At 30.7% G+C, this 20,079-nt stretch overlaps 2 protein-coding genes across 3 annotated transcripts; both read right to left on the bottom strand.

The window, feature by feature from the left end:
• Positions 1-299: 299 nt before the first annotated feature.
• Positions 300-5,623, bottom strand: LOC107619947 (uncharacterized). The gene is made up of 8 exons (XM_088503393.1): positions 5,491-5,623; positions 5,238-5,368; positions 3,604-4,036; positions 3,114-3,190; positions 2,958-2,994; positions 1,603-1,831; positions 771-1,098; positions 300-669 (listed from the first exon to the last, which is right to left on the bottom strand). The coding sequence occupies exons 3-8, from the start codon at positions 3,959-3,961 to the stop codon at positions 535-537; spliced, it is 1,164 nt and encodes a 387-aa protein (XP_088359519.1). The 5' UTR covers positions 3,962-4,036; positions 5,238-5,368; positions 5,491-5,623; the 3' UTR covers positions 300-534.
• A 4,815-nt stretch (positions 5,624-10,438) lies between these two features.
• LOC107624144 (plant cysteine oxidase 4) lies at positions 10,439-12,899 on the bottom strand. 2 transcript variants are annotated; one of them, XM_016326610.3, is made up of 5 exons: positions 12,304-12,899; positions 12,054-12,208; positions 11,905-11,974; positions 10,962-11,168; positions 10,439-10,875 (listed from the first exon to the last, which is right to left on the bottom strand). In XM_016326610.3, the coding sequence occupies exons 1-5, from the start codon at positions 12,401-12,403 to the stop codon at positions 10,763-10,765; spliced, it is 645 nt and encodes a 214-aa protein (XP_016182096.1). In that variant the 5' UTR covers positions 12,404-12,899; the 3' UTR covers positions 10,439-10,762. The 2 variants fall into 2 exon arrangements, with proteins under 2 accessions (XP_016182096.1, XP_016182095.1); XM_016326609.3 differs by having other exon boundaries at positions 11,824-11,974; positions 12,304-12,842.
• Between the last annotated feature and the right edge of the window lie 7,180 nt (positions 12,900-20,079).

Genomic DNA, 20,079 nt, shown 5'->3' with positions numbered 1-20,079 from the left:
TTTTATAGACTTGCCTCCTTCAGATCTTCAGAGCTTGCTTATTGATGACTTAATGAGTCTCTCTATCTCTCGTATTATTTTTGTGTAGTCTTTTTGTTTTTGGGCTAGTGCCCCATATTATTACAAAAAAAAAAAATTGGCCAACATTTAATTAACAAAAAAAAATTAAATAATTTCACATTATTAGATGTAATTTCATACCATTAAAAATACTAATAATAACTAATTGATGAGTACAAATCACAAAATCTGCTGTCCTCTAACACTCTTCCTTGAATAATGCTGCATGTGCCAAAAACTTTGATAGGATAAAGGATAAATAGCCAATGGGAACTCATGATTCTAAGTCATTTATCACACATGTCATTTAGTTTTATGGCGAGATCCTTTATATCTAGTTCTGTGTTTGAGTTATTGCTGACAAATAAGAAATTAATTAGCTAAGTTGTTGTATTAATGAAATGTAATTAATATTGACAAAACAAGCAGCTAGGCATGCAGCTAGCTAGAGTAGTGTAGTAGTAGTGTCTGGATCTATGAAAGTGAAAGCTTAGTGCTGATCTCTTGTGTTTCTCTGCAATCATCATCACTTCCATCTCCGCCATGACTCAAACCTAGTTGCAAATCGGGCAACCTTTCCTCCCTTTTCTCCCTCTTCACTTCATTCAACTGCATATGTAGCAAATAATAGTAGTACATGAACAAAAACATTATATTATATTATTCATCCAGTGTATGCCCTTATTAATTTCTAACCCTAACTACTTTACCTTTATCCGAAATGGAGGATCAAATTCTAGCCTTAAATTATTCTTGGAGGTTGATAAATACTCTCTGATACTTGGCTGAACAGATTCAGGAATGTTGCCAATAGTAGGACCCTTGAACTTCCATTGATGATGATTGTTCATAATTTCCAAGGGAGGCCACTTCTTCTCTTCAAGGAAATGACTTGGTCTAATTGGTGCAATTCTGCAAGACGTATCCATCACTTGAACTTGGTTTGAACTCGATCTTCCTTGATGATTACTTGATGAGGACACAATTTCGTTGCTTGTTACTCTCAATCCTTGATGATTCAAATACAATTGATGTTGCCTAAAATAGAAAGAGATTACACACGCTAGGTTCAAATTTATATTTAATTAACGGTGAAAACTCAGATGAAGTTGACTTCACGTGAAGTTAATACCTGAAAACAGTTAGATGATTTGACTGATTTGAGTAAATTTTTATTAAACGGTTTTGAAGTATTAACTTCACGTAAAGTCGACTTCACATGCAAGTATTTTTGTATGAACAGAGATGAGATGAGAATTAAATCTGAACGTTTTAAATCATAGTAAAGTATTTGAATCTAATTGAATTATTTTTTATTTTTTAAAAAAATATTATTAATTTTTTATAAAAAATTTGAAAAATTATGACCTCTATTGTCTCACCTAAACTCCACTTCTATGTATGAAATTGATAATCTAAAATTATTAAATGATAATCGAGTTAAATTTATTAAATTATCTAATAATTTTCGATTATTAATTTGAGACGAAGATAACTGTAACTTAATTGTTAGCTAGTATATATATAGAGCATAATATATACCCTGAATCGGTGGCGATTGCATGTGAACGTGATGAAAGGGAGAAGTGGGGGTGGTGGTGATGGTGCATCAGAGAACCTTGGAAATGATGATGATGGTTGAAATTGGTTGCAAGAATAATGCCACCGTTTCCCATCTTGAAATGCTGATGAGGATTGAGTAACTCATGATGATTTCTACTACGTCCCACTACTTCATGCAATTGCCTCGATCTGTATGTTTGACCTAATACTGCATCCAGTGTTTAATCAAATAATGTTTGTCAGCTCAAGTTATTGAATTTCCTCATACATATCACTTTCCATAATTATGAGATACACAGATTAAATTTGTTGCCACTACTCTTCATACCCTAATAATCCAACAATTACGTAACAAGAAAAGCACATATCCATCCTCATAAAGATTTATATATAGGTTATATGTTTTCCAATATTAGTCGTCATATATTTGTTAGATTTATGTATAATATTATCTTTTTGTATTACATTCCTATTTTTATTCTTAAAATAGATAAAGATTTGTTTGGTTTGTGTTTTTATTTTTAATATTTTTTATTTTTTAATTTTATAAAAAAATAAAAAATAATAAAAATAATAAAATGTTATTTTTTGTTTTTATTTTTTATTTTTATTTTTTTTCATAAAATTTAAAAAATAAAAAATATTAAAAATAAAAACGTAAATCAAATGTTGATTTCCAATTTATATAAACATTTAACAATGCCAAAGGTTAAATTCATCCAAACAATATACTTAGATTTTAAGTCGGTAATTCTTTTAATACTTGTATTTTTTTTTTCATATAAGTTATAAAATTTTAGTATTAGTAATGCAATTTAATATTTGAAACGCAATAGATGAATTGCTTTAAAAACAACTTACATTATTATAAGAGTTTAATTTTAATAAATTAACAGTATCAAATATTTCACATAATTATTTAATTATATTTATTTTTTAAAAATAATCATTTATACAATCATTATAAAATAAACATACATAAAAATTAATTTATACTTTCAATACATTAAAATTAATAACAATGAGTTTGTTTAAAAATATATATAACTGACGACATAATTCATTTTGTATTATTTAATTGGTAATGTTAGAAAAATAAAAAAAATCAAAACTTAGTTTATTTAATATTTATTAATTGTTATAATAATTATTAAATATTAAATAAAATAAATTTTAATTATTTTTAATTAATTGTTTTTATCAAATATTTTCGTATTTAATTATTTTCCCTCCAAAAATTCCCATTTTCAGTACTTGTTGCGCTAATGAGAAAGAAATTCAGTATTCATTATTAATGATTTGCAGTGCAACACAAAATTGAAGTTAGCCCTCACCTTGGCCGGTCTCGTCAAGTTTCTTGCTACGATACATCTGAAATGAAAAATTAGATAATCACGAAATTATAATAATACAAGTGGTGATGTCTTTGCATCATGTTAAAGAGCATTCTACTCTCAATAATATATAAGCATGCATGTCAATATATATACCTGCAAGTGACTCTTGACATGAGCAATGCTGAGCCCTCTCACATTCATCAACTGAAGCACCAACTTGGGTGTTGCTCCTGTATATATACACCAATACAGTTATTTTTACGTAAAAGTTAATAATTAAGAGTTATTAAGGTTGTGTTTGTTTTTGAGAATAAGATAGAATAAGACACTGACAACTAAAATTTTGTGTTATTGTATTTTATTTGGTGATAACTAAAATAAATTATGAAATTTTTTTTTTTTCATTCAAAAAATTTGAGATGTAAGTTATAATAAAAAATATAATTATAAAAAATTAACAAGAATAATGAAAGAAAAAATAAAAAATAAATTATGTTCTTTATTAGTGTTTCTGTGTCCTTCTTCTCAGGATGGACACAAAATACACTAATTCAATGTCTATGAACACATTGTCTCTATCTATGTCTCTTCTATCGAACACGATTTTGTGTCTCTATAAACAAACGCAGTCTAAGTTACTTACTCTCTTGACCGCCAAGTCTTTCAACAGCATGAACAAAAGAGAGATGAAGCTCAGGAGTCCATCGAAGCCTTGGCATCTTGGATCTAACATATTGCCTAACTCCACCTCTTCTCTCATTGTTTTTGTTGTTACTATTTCTTTCATCTTCTCTTGAGTTTGATCTTCCGTTCGCATTGATCTCCTCTTCACATGCTGCCTCATCCTCCTCCTTCTTATTCTTACCTCCTCCTTCTTCTTCTTCTTCACTGCTTGCTTCTTCATTCAAATCAAATGAAGAGCATTTCTGGGAACAACATCCCAATGAAGAAGTTTCCTCATCTTCTTCAATAATAATCTCACCCGCATATTCTTTAGACATGTTTAATTTGTTTGTGCAATCACCTCAAACCAAGTTATTAGCAGTATTATGGAATGTGTATAATTAATTCACCGTCTGAAACAAACAAACAATCAAACAGGAAAGAGTATATATATGTTAATGCAAAGAAAGAAAAGAAAAGAACAAGAACACGTGAGGACAAGCTGTAATTTTTCTGCAACAATTACTAAGGGCTGCACGGAAATTCTATGAGGTGAGGTATGTATGGTAAAGTAACAATGTCAGAAATTATAGCGCAGAACCAACAAGCCATTTATTTATTTCCATTACCTAATAAGGAATAAAGACAGACATTGCCATTTTATATACTTATGTAGCATCCATCCAACCGTATCAGTAGAATTAGTTCAGAAAGTCATAAGTTAAGTATAAATAGTGCAACCAACTTCTTCTATTTACATTCTAGAATTTGTGATCTGATCACCAATGCGTGTATGCTTCAGATCTCTACATAATTTCTAGAATTTATAGTGTTAACTGCATTACATACTCAATCATATACATCTATGGAGTTAACTCCAAATATTTGCACGAATTGATCAGCTGAAAAAGTATTATTTAAGCTTGCAATTAAAGAAGCATATATATATATATATATAAAGATTATTCCTAACATGGAGTACTTCTGATGAATAATTAAACAGAAAATTAAGTTTTAGCTTATTTAATTTGCTATGTATTACTAGGCATGTGGACGAGAGCATATTACTTAACAATTATCTTTATGTGCATAAAAAAAATTAATTATTAAATTAACCACAATCGCATAGAATATATATTGAAAATGAGTTAGTAATTAATTTTTTTAAATTTTTTATTTTTTATTTTGCCAATAATAGAGCTAAAGATAGATATTAGGAATTAGTAAAACATATATGTTGAAGCAAGAGTGAGATTTAACAGGCACTCTTTGGAAAGATATATGTATTTAACAAGTGCTTTATATGCTCATCATACATATATATTATTAGAAAACTATAAATATATATATCTAAGAAGAAATTAAATAATAATTAGATGGAAACATTATTGTAATAAGAAGCCAGCAAAAGAAAGAAAGGAAGGCTTGCATGACCCTAGAATAAACCATACCCTTCAAAGAGGAAGATGGTTGAAGAAATTCATGAAGATAAAGAATTGCTAAAGCAAAAGCATATGTTATATGTATATCTATAGATCTTTTGGGAGTTTATTTCTTCATTTTTATGTTTCACCCTAGCTATAATGGAAAATAATAATACTAACTAATACTAACCATTTAAGATGATGATGCTTCTTCTAATGATGTGCCTTTCTCTAAGTGTTTGATGATCCAAAACATATCTTCATCAATCAGTAATTCCTTAGCTTGATGATCCAAAGCTCCACCTCCTATAGCTGTTTAACCTAAAGAATATAATAATTCATGAATAGATTATTGAAGTTGATAGATATTCAAAATTTCTCTTTCAATCATGCTTTGAAAAAGAAAGAGATGGATATTGGATAGAGCTAGTGGATTCATATACCTGGTTTATATTTTGATGTCTCTTGTTGGTGTCTCACATCCCATATCTTCTATCATTCAGCAGCAGAATTTGAAGTCATCAAGTTTAACTTATATATTAAAAAATAAATATAAACCAATAAGGATATATGTTGCCATATTGGTAAAGACATATATAATATAAAATTAAATACAACTCAAGTTTTTTCTTAGAAAATGTTAGAAGAATAAGTTTGACTTTCTTTTAGGAAAAACATTAGTCATCTTTCCTTATAATAAGAAAGAATGAGAGTACCTTTAAAATGCTATATAATTTAATCTAAATAAACATACATATACTTTTTTTTTTTTTCAAAAAACATTATTGAAAAAAAGAACAATGACTATATAGGATTATTAATTAGAATAAAATTATCAATATTGGGACAGGCTGCTATACTACTTGCATTGTTCTCTTTAAATTGTAATAAACCTACATAATGGAAACAGATGCGGCTGGTCCCTATTGTACTGTGGAAATCATGTGACAACTACCACCATTTTTCTCCCCCTCCCCGCCACCGGGCTTCTCTCTCCCTTGACAGTTGTTAAAATCTCTCTCTCTCTCTCTTGTGATGATCTTAATTGTGTTGACCTATGCTAGAGACTTCTTTGGCTCTATAATTGTGTGAAATATATTTTATCAAATTCTCCATGATGGTTATAATAATAATAATAATAATAAGGGAATCACTATGATGTCTAAACTTTGATACCTAATTTACTAAAAATAGTTAAAAATTAATATTTAATTTAAATAATATAAAAATAAATAATTTTAAAATATTAATAATTTATTTTAAAAAAATTAGACAAATTCGACACTAAAATGGTCAGTATCAAAGAATTGACCTAATAATAATCTTAAGGGTTATGTTAGGTAACAAATAATTTTTTTGAATAACATGAATAATCATCCAAATTATCCACCTAAATTTTAATATTAGAATAATTATCCGCACACATAGTGAAATAAATATCCGATATATCCATTGTTCACATTGTTTAATATTTTCATTGTCTACCTATACTTTTCCTAATCTCATAATTAGTACATAGCTAGGTGCAAGCAAGTATGTGTGGGGTCCACTCCTTCATCAACATTTCAATTTCTTCTCACCTAAACTTAGACTTTAATTCCACCCTTATTTCAATACCACTGTTGTGTACAAATTCTTATATGTTAGCTACTCTCTTCAACTTCTTTTTTAATGGCAACACACATGTTTCCACAGGCCTCCTCTAGTTCCCATGCGTGTCGTCTAATTCTTGGCCTTTTTTAAAAGTAATTTCAATTCAACAAGAGCTTAATAATGCACTAATAATGTATAATGTAAGGGCGTGTGTATGTATTATAACAAATAAATAATTACATAAAATAATCAATTCTGGTGGGAGAAAATAAATGTGCATAAACAAGGACGTGTATATATAGTTTAGTTTTAGAGGTTCTTTCAACAGCAATTGGTGAAATTATATATTGTAGATGAACATTTGACAAATTGTAATTAACTTTTTCTAAGTGCATGAGTTATGACTGGAATCTTGACTAATAGACTTGTATAGTTGTATATACTACCTGCATGCACGGGGAAGGAATTATTATTATTAACAATGATAATGATGATTTAATTTATATATCAATTGTTGCATACATCCAATGATGAAGTAAGAAAAATCAAGTCCAACTCCTCCATGCATTATTAGTCAAAATATAATATAATAACCCTCTCTAAAGTAAATTAATTACTTTAACTTGAATCACTTTCTTCACTCTTTCGTCGTCGCTATACCTTTCAAGTATCACCGAATTATTGGTATTTCGTTTTCTCTTTCCAAATCATAGAAGGTACTCCAACTCTCTCTAATTGCGTTTACTCCTCCTCACTCATTCGTCATTACGCCTCCTAAGCATCACCGTTTCATTTGGTGTCTTATTTTCTCTTTTCAAATCATTCTTCTAGAAAAGATACTCCAATTCTCTCTAATTACTTTACTCCTCCCTATTGTACTCGTTCATCGTCGTCGTTACACCTCCCAAGCATCACCGTTTCAGTGGATGTCTTGTTTTCTCTTCCCAAATAATTCTTCCAAAAAAGGTACTCAAACTCTCTCTAATTGCGTTTATTCCTCCCACTCCTTTGTTATCGTTGTTGTTGTGCCTCCTAAGTATCACCGTCTTATTGGGTGTTCCATTTTCTTCTTCAGTCAGGCCGTTATCATCTTCCAAGATATTATTAACTCTCATGAGATTAAAGTAATTCAGGTTAAAATAAACAACCAATTAAAATATGACACATAAAAAAAATAACTTACATGTTACTTTAGAGAGAATAGGGTAGCATTCACCAAATATAATATACTGCTTTTGCATTATTATTAATTAACAGAAACTTAGAGCTGGCCAATTAGGATATTATATTATTTACTTTCATATTGAGTAGTCCTTTCACTTTTTAACCTAAAAGCTTTATATTATTGTTGTAAAGGGAATGCATGGGAAGGAGAGGATTCGTTAGCAAAATGTTTGACAATCGAAACAATCGAATTAACTTTCTTGAAAAGGCAATTCTAAAGGAGAAGAGGGAGTTGAAAACTTTCATCAACTTTATTGACTTCTAACTATGCATCTATCTATCACAATTCTTTTGATTTGTTGAATAGTACACTACAACCCATATACATGGTTTTTATATACACCATTGTTGTTCCACATGCAATGAACGCAATCATACCAAGTCAATAAGTTAAGTAGCATTGCCAGTGTTTATTTCATTATCCATATTTGGTATCATGTTAATTTGATTCTTAATTAGTCCAGATGATTTTAAATTATGACTACAGATTATTATACTAGTGCAACGAAAAATGGCTCAACAGTGCAATATTGTGATTGAATATATAAATATTAATAATTGAGTTTAAAACCGTGAATTATTAGGCTACCCATGCATCGAATTCAAAGTTCAATGCAGAAGAAAGTAGTTAGGGAGACATTAATACAAGTTTGGTAGTAATTGATAATGGGAATGGTGGCACACGTGTATAGCAGAAAGAAGAAATTAAATTAAAGCAAACAAGGAAAAATTGTCTCTCACAAAATATGTGCTGGATCATAATTAAAGGGACCCTATGATTTATATATATGAATATGATTTTTATTTTTCATACAAAACAAATAATAGAGTTTTTCTTTTTTTTTTTTTTTTTTTTTTTTGTTTCTTAGCTTCTTTTGGAAGAATTCAGGATTATTTTTGTCCCATATTTCCCAAAAATGGCAAAGACTCTCTAGAGGGTCCATCCACTATTCCTCATAGAGTATGACATCAGCATGACAAACACACTTCAAAAATTTCCATAATTTCTGGTAACAGATATTCGAAGAACTATATTGTTATTATTATAATAAAGGGTTACGTTTTTGCAGCTATTAGAGAAAACTAAACTACGTGGAAGAGAAAAATAAAATAGTAAAGAGGGACTAAATTGGAGAATATTATAATTAAGAAACTAAAAATGACAAGGTTTGTTTTGTCCTTCATGGATGAGAGTTGACATTTCTCATTATATTAACACACACAAGAATCTTTCAAAGAATTTGGAGCCTTTTCTATTATTTCATGGATCAAGACGTCCAACCTAGCATTACTAACATACATCAACGATCTACATTAAAATGCCATCAGATTAAGGAGAATCGTGTCTCATAGCACCATCAAATATTATTAATATATATCAATGTGCCGAGTTATATTATTATTACTAAGAAAAACTAAATATTTTTTCTTCCCTTTAAGGGCATAGTTGAATTTATACTTTTTGGATGTACCTAGGATGTTGGTTAGGGATGGAGCTTTGGATTATTAAACCAATATAATGATCAAGGAACAACGACCATAAATAATTTATAAAAAACAATGAATTTATGAGTAGGACTGGCAATTTATACCCTACTCGTGAGTACCCAATTTAGACCAACTCGTTAGGGTACGATTGCCTACCCAATCGCTGCGCGTAAGATAGGGTACGGTACGGGTTCAGAGTATACCCTATTCTACTTTACCCGCACCTCTAGTATATTATATAATATATATGTAAAAGTTATGTATACAGTGAAGAAAGTGAATATTGAACCTACAATTTTTTTTTATAAAAACTTAAAATAATTACTAAGCTAACTAACGATCATATTATTTGTAATTTTATATTAGATTTCTTTAAGATTTTATTGTTTTTAATTTTAATTTGACCTTAGTTTTTTATTTTCTATTTTATTAATATATATGAAATTTGGAATAGTTATTTTTCTGTGAGTAGGGTCGGATAGAGTAGGGTTTAGAATTTTAGGGTGCGGATAGAGTTAGGGTTAAGAAATTCTCAACCCACATATAGGGTATGATAGAATTTTATAAAAGTTTTCAACCTACCGATAGAATTAGGGTAGAGACCAAACCCTATCTTATTCTATCCATTGCCAATCCTATTTATGAGCGAAATTATATCATTAAATTTGACTAAATGAATATAAAATTTTTATAAAATATATATATTGGAGCTGAGGGAGGGAAAGGTAAAAGTATAGACGAAGTCAAATTATTGCAGTTTTTATTAGTTTATTTTGATTAATCAAGAGGCATGGGCTTGTGGGCTTGAGCAGTTGGATAAGAAGACAATTCCCGGGTCCACAAAGCCCAAAACCGAACCTGAAAAAAAAAACTTAGGAGGTTGGGTAACGGCATAAAATAGAAAACGTTCAATACTTTAATTATCGTTTGACTTAACTAAATATATTTTTGGTGATGAATTACATCATGACATTACAAATTGAATGGAGTTGATGTAATATACCTAACGAAGAATTTGAATTTCTCATCAACTAGTAAACTACGTGCAGACACATGAACTTAATGTATATTACTCCATTCACACACTTGAGTAGAGAAAGATTGATTAGCATAATTAAGATTCACGATCAGTGGCATCATATATGTCATAGTATGTACAATTAGCAGTAATAGAAAGCAGATGTCACATTATTATTGACTTTGAAACACGAGTGACTTGTGTTATATAAAATATAAGGTGAAAACTCAGTTGTAGTCGACTTCACGTGAAGTTGATAGTTGAGAGCTGTTACATGAAAATTTAGTCAAATCAGTCAAATCATCTATCGACTCTCAGTTATCAACTTCACGTAAAGTCGACTGCACCTGAGATTCCACCAAAATACAAACTAGTTATAGTTATCTCGGCCGTCAATGTCTTCTTATAGTAGGGCCTATGTACTGCCCTCTCTTAACCACCAAGTTCTCCGGCGGTTGAGTCTCCTCTAACCATGTCACTTCAGATGCTTTATCTAACTCAACACCTTTTATTTAACAAATTAACACGTTAGGATATGGCTTTTTCTATTAGGCTTATTATTATTAGGACAAGAAGGAGGAAGAGAAGTACTTGGAAGATCTTTGATAGGAGGAGACCTTCGGAAATAGGAGCAGTGTCTTCCATTTTCTGTTGAGTATGGTGGGGAAAGAATGTCAAAGAGAGCACAAGGGGTTATGGCTTTGAAGCAATGAATGTTGCCACCACTTTTGGGATATAGTATTGTTGTGCCACATGGTGCTTTCATTTGACAATCTCTTGCTAGTGTTGCTGGTCTTGCTGCAATTGAATGAGTCTCCACATATTACATTGTCGATCAAAGTTCATAAGACATAGCATAGTTTAGAAAGTTATCAAGTAAATTAAATGTAGAGTAAAGTATCGTTTTTGTTCTTAACGTTTCAATCGTTCTATTTAAGTCTCTAACGTTTCAAAACTGACTCAATGTTGTCCTGCCGTTAGGAATCCATTAACAGAATTGACGGCAGGACAAAATTGAGACGATTTTGAAACGTTAGAGACTTAAATAGGACGATTGAAACGTTAGGGACAACTTTAGAACTTATCCTAAACGTTGGGGACAAAAACGATACTTTACTCTTAAATGTAATGACTTAAGAAACGTCCATCTTTTGAGTACAGGGCTCATGGTTAACAGTGATCATCACCTTAAAGATAAACAAGAATCAATAATTTGTTTTCAGTTTTCAGAATAACAAGGCCTAAGAATTACTATTATAAGTTAAAAACACAATCACTGCAACTTGATTGAGGATATGGCATATAGATTGTATCATTGGTTTGCTCATATTATCTAAACATTTTTGTCTTATTTTCCAGAAACAGAGTTACATATGTACTTATACCAAACAAATTAAAGGTCCATAATTTCTGCAACACAATCATGGAATTAATTAAGCATTAATTTGATTACCTTGAGAAGGATGATCATAAGAGCCCTGTAACTCAAGCCAATCATATGATCTAGCATGTAAAGAGCCATAAAGAAGCTTACTTAAAACAGTCATCCCAGGATGATTATGCAGTGGAATGATGGAACCAGGAGCCATACAAAAGATTCCCATCTGCAACAAAGATTCCAACTTTGACATTCATGCTTTGTTGATGGAAGGGTTCCAAACACAACCAAAAATAGATGCTTACAGAGAATTTGTCACATTCATGCAAGTGGATGTACTTGATAGGGGGTGGATAATTATGGCTTCCATTGCGCCCCCTTTTACCATTCAAAGAACTTGTCCATCCACGCGCCAACTGTGCCTCCTGATCCAAACCCACATTTGAAGGCTTCAACTCATCTGCAAGTTCAAGAACAGTGAAGAAAATCTCATGCCCTAAGCTGTTTATAGAGCATTAATCATCAAGAGCTCATTATAGAGCATTAATGATTTACCTAAAAGGGCTCGAACTTTTTCAAGAGCTTCCTGTGATATGGGTCCATCAGCAGAAAAGGAAGCCTTGCAAGTGTCGTACAATTTCTGAACAAATGGCATAATAGTAGCTACCAAATGAAGCAACAATATGCTGAATTGATGCAACCTTGGATCAGAATTCACAAGTGCCACTTGAAGGGTCACTTTTGTTTATACCAAAAAAGCAAAAGGAACAGCTTCATTCCTACGCAACAATTTCATCAACTCATCTCACCCAGGAAATAAGAAAATGAAACATTGTTCAATGAAGATTTACATCCAAAGATTATGGGTGAGAGAGTGAATATTGGAAATCATGAATAAACCAAAGACATGTGATGGGTAAGAAGGACATTGAGAGAGAAGGAAGAGTAAGATTCCAAAAGTGAGAATCACGGGTTTGGTTTTGAAGGAGAATAGAGATGAAAACTAAAGCTTGCAAATTCAGAGACATGCATGGTGGCCACCTGAGGAAAAGACACTTTTCATAAAACACACAAACCCCAGCTGTAGCTTTCACAGTACCATCAACATACATACATAGATATAGATAATTAGATATGAATCAATTTGATTTGATAACTCACTCAATCGCTTAAATAAATATCAAAAGTTTTGAATTATATTTTATGTACGTAGTAATTTATTAACTAATAATAAATTTTTAATTAAATAAAGTTTTGATTTAAAGGTCGATTAACCTGACAGGTCAAGGACTAATCCGTCGCGGATCTGAGTTTTATTTAAGGGTATATTGTTGGCCAATGAATTGCTACATGTACAAGGTGGGATTCTAATTCCCAACACTTACTTAAGCGGATGAGTGAATTAACCACTCGACCAACCCAAGTTGGTTAAATAAAGATATAGATATAGATGCTGTTAAATACTTTTTTATTCTTTTTAAGTTATTATGAGCAAGGAATAGCAAAATTGTTTATCATCAATTCACCATACTTATCTTAACATCAATTTATATTTTATTTGTTTGTTAATATTGAGCATGCGCACCTTTTCTTTTAACTATTGATTAGGATATGGATCTCTGAGTTGAAAAATAAAATTGAAAAAAAAAAATTAATCCGTCATTTCTCCAATAATAATACCTCCAATGTAGAATTTATGTTGACTAATCATTTCCTTAAATGAGAATGAAAAGGAGGTTATTTTTCTGCTGTGGAAGACAGGAATTTGATGTGTCACTATAATTCTATAAACATATAAAAAACCGTTACTTATTCTTTCCATATTTAATTGGCAGTAGCACCTCTTATGTAAACCTGTAAGTTATAGGTTGAAGGGGAAAAAATCTCAAAAGTAAAGGTAGAAAAGAGACAGACGAAATGTATCTTACCATTTTTATTTCCTTAAATTCATTACAAATTCAAATTTTTGTTTGAAATTATTCAATATTTCATAAACTTGACAACATTATTATCAAATTGTTTTGATAAATTAAAGGGGTTTAAAGAATAGAATTTAAACATTATTTAAAGTTTATGAAATAATTATAACTCCAGCAAAATTATTCATATATGCTCGTGGTTAATGAAAATTGGAAAAGAGATCATCCATAGATTTAATAGAAAAACTCTCTGTTTTTGTTTCTTTTTTCATTTTTTGGAATTCCATTTCACAAATTGAAGGAACTCATTTGTTTTTCAAAAACATTATATATACGTTAAAAGTTTTAGTTATTAAATTAGATAATATATATATATTAAAAATATATAAAATAATACATATAAATAAATGACAATTGATTTAATAATTAATTTTTTAAATATATATAAGATAGCGTTTTTTCCCCTCATATTCCACAATGATATTTCTTTGATTCCACTTCAAAATTAAAAAATCTAAAATCGTACCAATAATATACATGATGAAGAGGCACGTGACTATGTGCATCGAATCTATGTTTTTTACTACTATCTTTCTAAAAGTTAATATAAAAAATCCACTCAAAATCATTAAAAATAGACATTTCATTCTTCACTCTTATGTCCACTGAAAGGGTTTGCGCTAAGAAGATTTTTTAGCAAGAAAAAATAGTTGGTGTTTAGGTGGAGATTGGAGAAGATTCAATGCGCCAGACCGTAGATTCTTGTACGTTGTACCGAGCAAAGTGACCTCAGTTCATGAACTCAACCCCGTTTGATCTTGTCGTCCGTACAATTAGCTAGCTAGGTTCATGAACTCAGCTTAAATAACTAATAAGCAAAAATGTATTGGGCCACTATAATGCAAAAGAAGGTTGATTAGCTTTCTCTAAGTTTGGATTTAATAACTAGACTCAATAATTAGACAATGACAGGGGGACAGGCAGTATCATTATCGTACCATCTTTTTCATCTACTGATTGATTTTAATTTCAAGAATAAAAAGAGGATGTGATTGAAAATTTATATAAATAAAATTAAAATATATAATTAATTAATGACATTACAAAATAAAATATGATAAAAATCTTTAATTAATCGTTTTCTTATTACTTATCACCTCTTCCTTATCAACATTTATTGCTCAGATCGATGATGTCCTTTTTATTCTATACAATTGACTAATGTTTAGTAGTTCAACATCTAAAACAATTGACAGTAATAAAAATAAATATTTTAAGAAAAAAATTTCAACAAAATAAGATTCCCGCTGCCATAATATTATAGTCCCTAATATCCTAAAATCACAAACCATAGTACTAAAGATGGATTCAGAAATATTATCATAGAGGTTAATAATATATATAATATTAAAAAATTATACAAAAAATTATATAATATAAAATATATTACAAAAATATATCGATAGAGAATATATTTTAAAATATAAAAAATATGTATGTATTTTTTATTAACGAAGTGGTCGATTTTTCGTATCATAAAATTCATCGATAATAGAATATGTGTCAAATTTTTCAGCAATTTTTTTAATATAATTAAAAGACAATTAGCAAGAAATTCATCTTTCATTTTGTTTCTGAATTATTCTTCACAATATTCATAGCTGAAAAAGATTTCTCACTTGTAGTAGTTAAAACATAAAAAATTAATACCAAATGAATAAAGAAAGACGCTTACAAGAAGAAAAAAATCCACTTTATGAGATTTGAAAAATTTTATTTAATTTAAAAATATTAGTAATAATATATTTTCAGATTTTTTTAATATTATTACTTACTTTTTAGATATTAGAAATCATTAATATTTAAGTTAGATTTGACTTTTATTTATATTTAATTAAATACTAAATAAATTTATTAAAAAATTAAATCATACTTAATAACTTATTACTATTAATCTTTTTTTTTTTAAAACTGGGCCTCGCCCTGACTCCCCCGTATGTCAGTCCCTGCATAGTACCAAAATAAATCAAACGTTTAGCTAATATTATCAATACTAACAAAATTACTTTCATGATTTTTTTGAGTGATTTTAACACTCCAAAAATTTGATCATTGTTGTAAAATAAATAAAAGATATATTAAATATAAAATAAAGATGTATAAATAGAAGACTCTAGCATTAATATAATTAGCTCAAATATATATATATATATATATATATATATATATATATATATATATATATATATATATATATTGTAATGTGTATATATATAAAGATAGAAAGAAGTATTAAAAGTAAAGAGATAGAGAATTGCATTTGTTTATTGTTACTGTGTATAAAGCCTAAGTTCATTCCTCTATTTATACAAATTCAAGGTTCACTTTTTTAAAGGTTGGAAAGCATGCACCGCACATTCTTTAATGCTTGTACTTTTCAATAGTACTTGAATACAGGAAAGAATAATGCTGAGTAGACATTGAATGGATATGGACATCCATATTGTAACACTCCCCCTTGGATGTCCATTTAGGATTATGCCTCATTAAAACCTTACTAAAGAAAAATCCAGTGGGAAAAAACCTTAGTAAAGGAAAAAGAGTACAATATTCTTTGTGATGAAAACTGCCTCATTAAAAACCTTGTCAAGAAAAACCCAATGGGAAAAAACCGGACCAAGGAAAAAAGAGTACAGTCTCCCCCTCATGCCGACATCATTTAATGTCTCGAAATCGGCGCATCCCATCTCATGTACCAATCTTTCAAAGGAGGATTTTGGGAGTGACTTTGTAAATAAATCTGCCAGATTGTCACTTGAGCGGATCTGTTGGACATCAATTGTCCCTTGATTTTGGAGATCATGAGTGAAGAAGAATTTGGGAGAAATATGCTTTGTTCTATCACCTTTGATGTATCCACCCTTAAGTTGAGCAATGCATGCTGTATTATCTACAAATAGGACAGTTGGAGCTATCTTATGATCAATCAGTCCACATGATGACAGAATATATTGAATAAGACTTCTGAGCCAAAAACACTCGCGACTAGCTTCATGAATCGCTAGTATTTCGGCATGATTAGAAGATGTTACAACAATCGTCTATTTCGTGGACCTCCATGATATAGCTGTACCTCCATATGTGAACAGATATCCTATTTGAGATCTCCCTTTATGTGGATCAGACAAGTATCCAGCATCTACATAGCCAACTAATTGTGACTTGGATCCATATGGATAAAACAATCTCATATCAACCGTTCCATGAAGATATCGAAAGATTTGTTTGATTCCACTCCAATGTCTTCTGGTTGGAGAGGAACTATACCTTACTAGTAAATTCACAGCAAATGATATATCGGGTCGTGTATTATTAGCAAGATACATTAGCGCTCCAATGGCGCTAAGATATGGTACTTCTGGACCAAAGATATCTTCATTTTCTTCTTTAGGACGGAATTGATCCTTTTCCACATCCAAAGATCTTACGATCATTGGGGTACTTAATGGATGTGACTTATCCATATAAAATCTCTTCAAGATCTTTTCTGTGTATGTTGTTTGATGAATAAAGATCCCACTTTTTATATGCTCGATCTGCAGGCCGAGACAAAACTTAGTCTTTCCAAGATCTTTCATCTCAAACTCTTCTTTTAGAGATTTTATAATTGTTGGAATCTCTTCAGGAGTTCCAATAATATTTAAATCATCAACGTACACAGCAATTATAATGAACCCAGATGCAGATTTCTTTATAAAAACACATGGGCAGATATCATCATTCTTGAATCCGTTTTTGGCCAGATACTCAGTAAGACGATTATACCACATTCGTCCAGATTGCTTCAGACCATATAAAGATCTTTGCAATTTGACTGAGTATAACCCTTGCGAATATTCATTGGATGGTTTAGATATCTTTAGTCCTTCAGGGACTTTTATATAGATATCCCGATCTAATGAGCCGTATAAATAGGCTGTTACCACATCCATTAAATGCATATGCATTTTATGATATGCAGATAAACTGACCAAATAACGCAATGTTATCGCATCCACTACAGGGGAATATGTTTCTTCATAATCTATACCGAGCCTTTGTGAGAAACCTTGTGCCACAAGTCGGGCTTTATAGCGCACAACTTCATTTTTCTCATTTCGTTTTCTCACAAATACCCACCGGTATCCAACAGATTTTACATCTTCTGGTGTACGGACTACAGGTCCAAAGACTTCACGTTTTGCAAGTGAGTCTAATTCAGCCTTCATGGCTTCTTTCCATTTTGGCTAATTATTTCTTTGTCGACATTCTTCGACTGATCTTGGTTCAAGATCCTTACTTTCATGCATGATATTTAATACCACATTGTATGCAAATATTTCATTGACAATTGTCTTATTTCGGTTCCATTTCTTTCCTTTAAAGACATAATTTATCGAGATCTCGTCATTTTCACAATTTTCAGGTACCTGAACGTCTTCTGGCGTTAACACTGTATCAGAATTTTGGACAACTACAAGTGTCTCTACTATGTCTTTTTCAACAGGAATATTATTATTTACCTCTTTTCTCTTTCGGGGATTTTTGTCTTTGGAACCGACAAGCCTGCCATGCTTCTGGCATGTATTTGCTTCGGTGGCAATTTGTCCAACTGGGACATCAATTCGAATTGAAGCATTTTTCGCTGGTATATACGACTTGGTTATCCTCTTTGTATCGAAAAATGCATCAGGCAATTCATTTGCTATTCTTTGCAAATGTATAATCTTTTAAACTTCTAGTTCACATTGCCCTGATTGAGGATCTAAATGCATCAATGATGATGCATTTCAATTAAGTTCATTTTCAGGAAGCTTATTCTCTCCCCCTAATGTTGGAAATTTTGATTCATCAAAATAACAATTCGCAAACCGGGCTTTAAACACATCTCCAGTTTGTATCTTAAGATACCTCACTATAGAGGGAGAATCATATCCAACATATATCCCCAATTTTCTTAGGAGTCCCATTTTGGTGCGATTAGGTGGTGTAATGGGAACATATATCGCACACCCAAATATTCTTAAATGAGAGACATTTGGCTCCTTGCCAAAAGCTAATTGCATAGGAAAGAACTGATGGTAACTCGACCTCAAACGAATAAGTGCTGCAGCATGTAAAACAGCATGCCCCAAACCGAGGTTGGGAGATTTGTTCTCATAAGTAAGGGTCTAGCAATTAATTGGAGGCGTTTAATAAGTGATTCTGCTAACCCATTTTGTGTGTGAACATAAGCTACTGGATGTTCAACACTTATTCCATTAGCCATACAATAAGCAACAAAAGCTTGTGAAGTAAATTCACTAGCATTATCAAGGTGAATTGCTTTGATTGGATTTTCTGGAAATTGTGCTTTTAATCGAATAATTTGAGCCAGTAATCTCGCAAACGCCAGGTTGCGAGAAGACAATAAGCACACATGTGACCATCTCGAAGATGCGTCTATTAAGACCATAAAATATCTAAAAGATCCACATGGTGGATGAATAGATCCACATATATCACCTTGAATCCTTTCTAGGAATTCAGGGGACTCAAATCCAATCTTTACTGGTGATGGCCTTAATATAAACTTTCCCTGAGAACATGCAGCACAACAAAATTCACTAGTTTTAAGAATCTTCTGGTTTTTTAGTGAATGTCCATGGGAGTTTTCAATAATTCTCCTCATCATGGTTGTTCCCGGATGACCCAATCTATCATGCCAAGTTATGAATTCATTTGGGCTAGTAAACTTCTGGTTTACAATGGCATGTGATTCAATTGCACTAATCTTGGTATAATACAACCCAGATGAAAGTGAGGGTAATTTTTCTAATATAACTTTCTTATTTGAATCATGAGTTGTGATACATAAATACTCATGATTTCCCTCATTCATTGTCTTAACATGATATCCATTTCGGCGAATATCTTTGAAACTCAACAAGTTCCTCAGGGACTTGGTAGATAATAGTGCATTATTTATTATAAATTTTGTTCCTCCAGGAAACAAAATTATAGCTCTTCCGGAACCTTCAATCACATTGCCTGAGCCAATAATAGTATTAACACATTCTTCTTTTAGCACAAGATGGGTAAAATATATATCACTTTTGAGAATAGTGTGCGAACTTGCACTATCCGCAAGGCATACATCTTCATTACATATCCTTGCCATTCTCTTCAAAGACAAATAATAATAAAATAAGTAGTATGCACAGTTAAATTGAATAATTGGTCGAAATTATTTTTCCAAGAAATACTGCACATAAAAATAATGTCATATACTAAAATTTTTTTTATTAAAAACATGACATATTTAATGATTTCAAAATTCATAAATATTAATATTTCATTATTTATATACATCACATTTGAAATTTAAATACAT

This window comes from Arachis ipaensis, chromosome B10, assembly GCF_059453495.1.
Source record: "Arachis ipaensis isolate K30076 ecotype BB chromosome B10, ASM5945349v1, whole genome shotgun sequence".
Taxonomy (NCBI): Eukaryota; Viridiplantae; Streptophyta; class Magnoliopsida; order Fabales; family Fabaceae; genus Arachis; species Arachis ipaensis.
Note: the sequence above shows the minus strand (reverse complement) of the source record. Positions and strands in the feature narration are given on the sequence as shown.

Bases quoted from the DNA above. Each gene is read 5' to 3' on its own strand.
- LOC107624144 (XM_016326609.3), bottom strand. From the start codon at position 12,403: ATGCCATTTGTTCAGAAATTGTACGACACTTGCAAGGCTTCCTTTTCT. The intron at 11,975-12,053 runs GTAAGCATCTAT...TCTTTGTTGCAG, and splicing joins ATGAATGTGACAAATTCTCT to ATGGGAATCTTTTGTATGGC. The intron at 10,876-10,961 runs GTACTTCTCTTC...GTTAAATAAAAG, and splicing joins TCCTATCAAAGATCTTCCAA to GTGTTGAGTTAGATAAAGCA.
- LOC107619947 (XM_088503393.1), bottom strand. From the start codon at position 3,961: ATGTCTAAAGAATATGCGGGTGAGATTATTATTGAAGAAGATGAGGAA. The intron at 3,191-3,603 runs GTAAGTAACTTA...GTATATATACAG, and splicing joins AAGACTTGGCGGTCAAGAGA to GAGCAACACCCAAGTTGGTG. The intron at 1,832-2,957 runs GTGAGGGCTAAC...CACTGGATGCAG, and splicing joins ACTTGACGAGACCGGCCAAG to TATTAGGTCAAACATACAGA.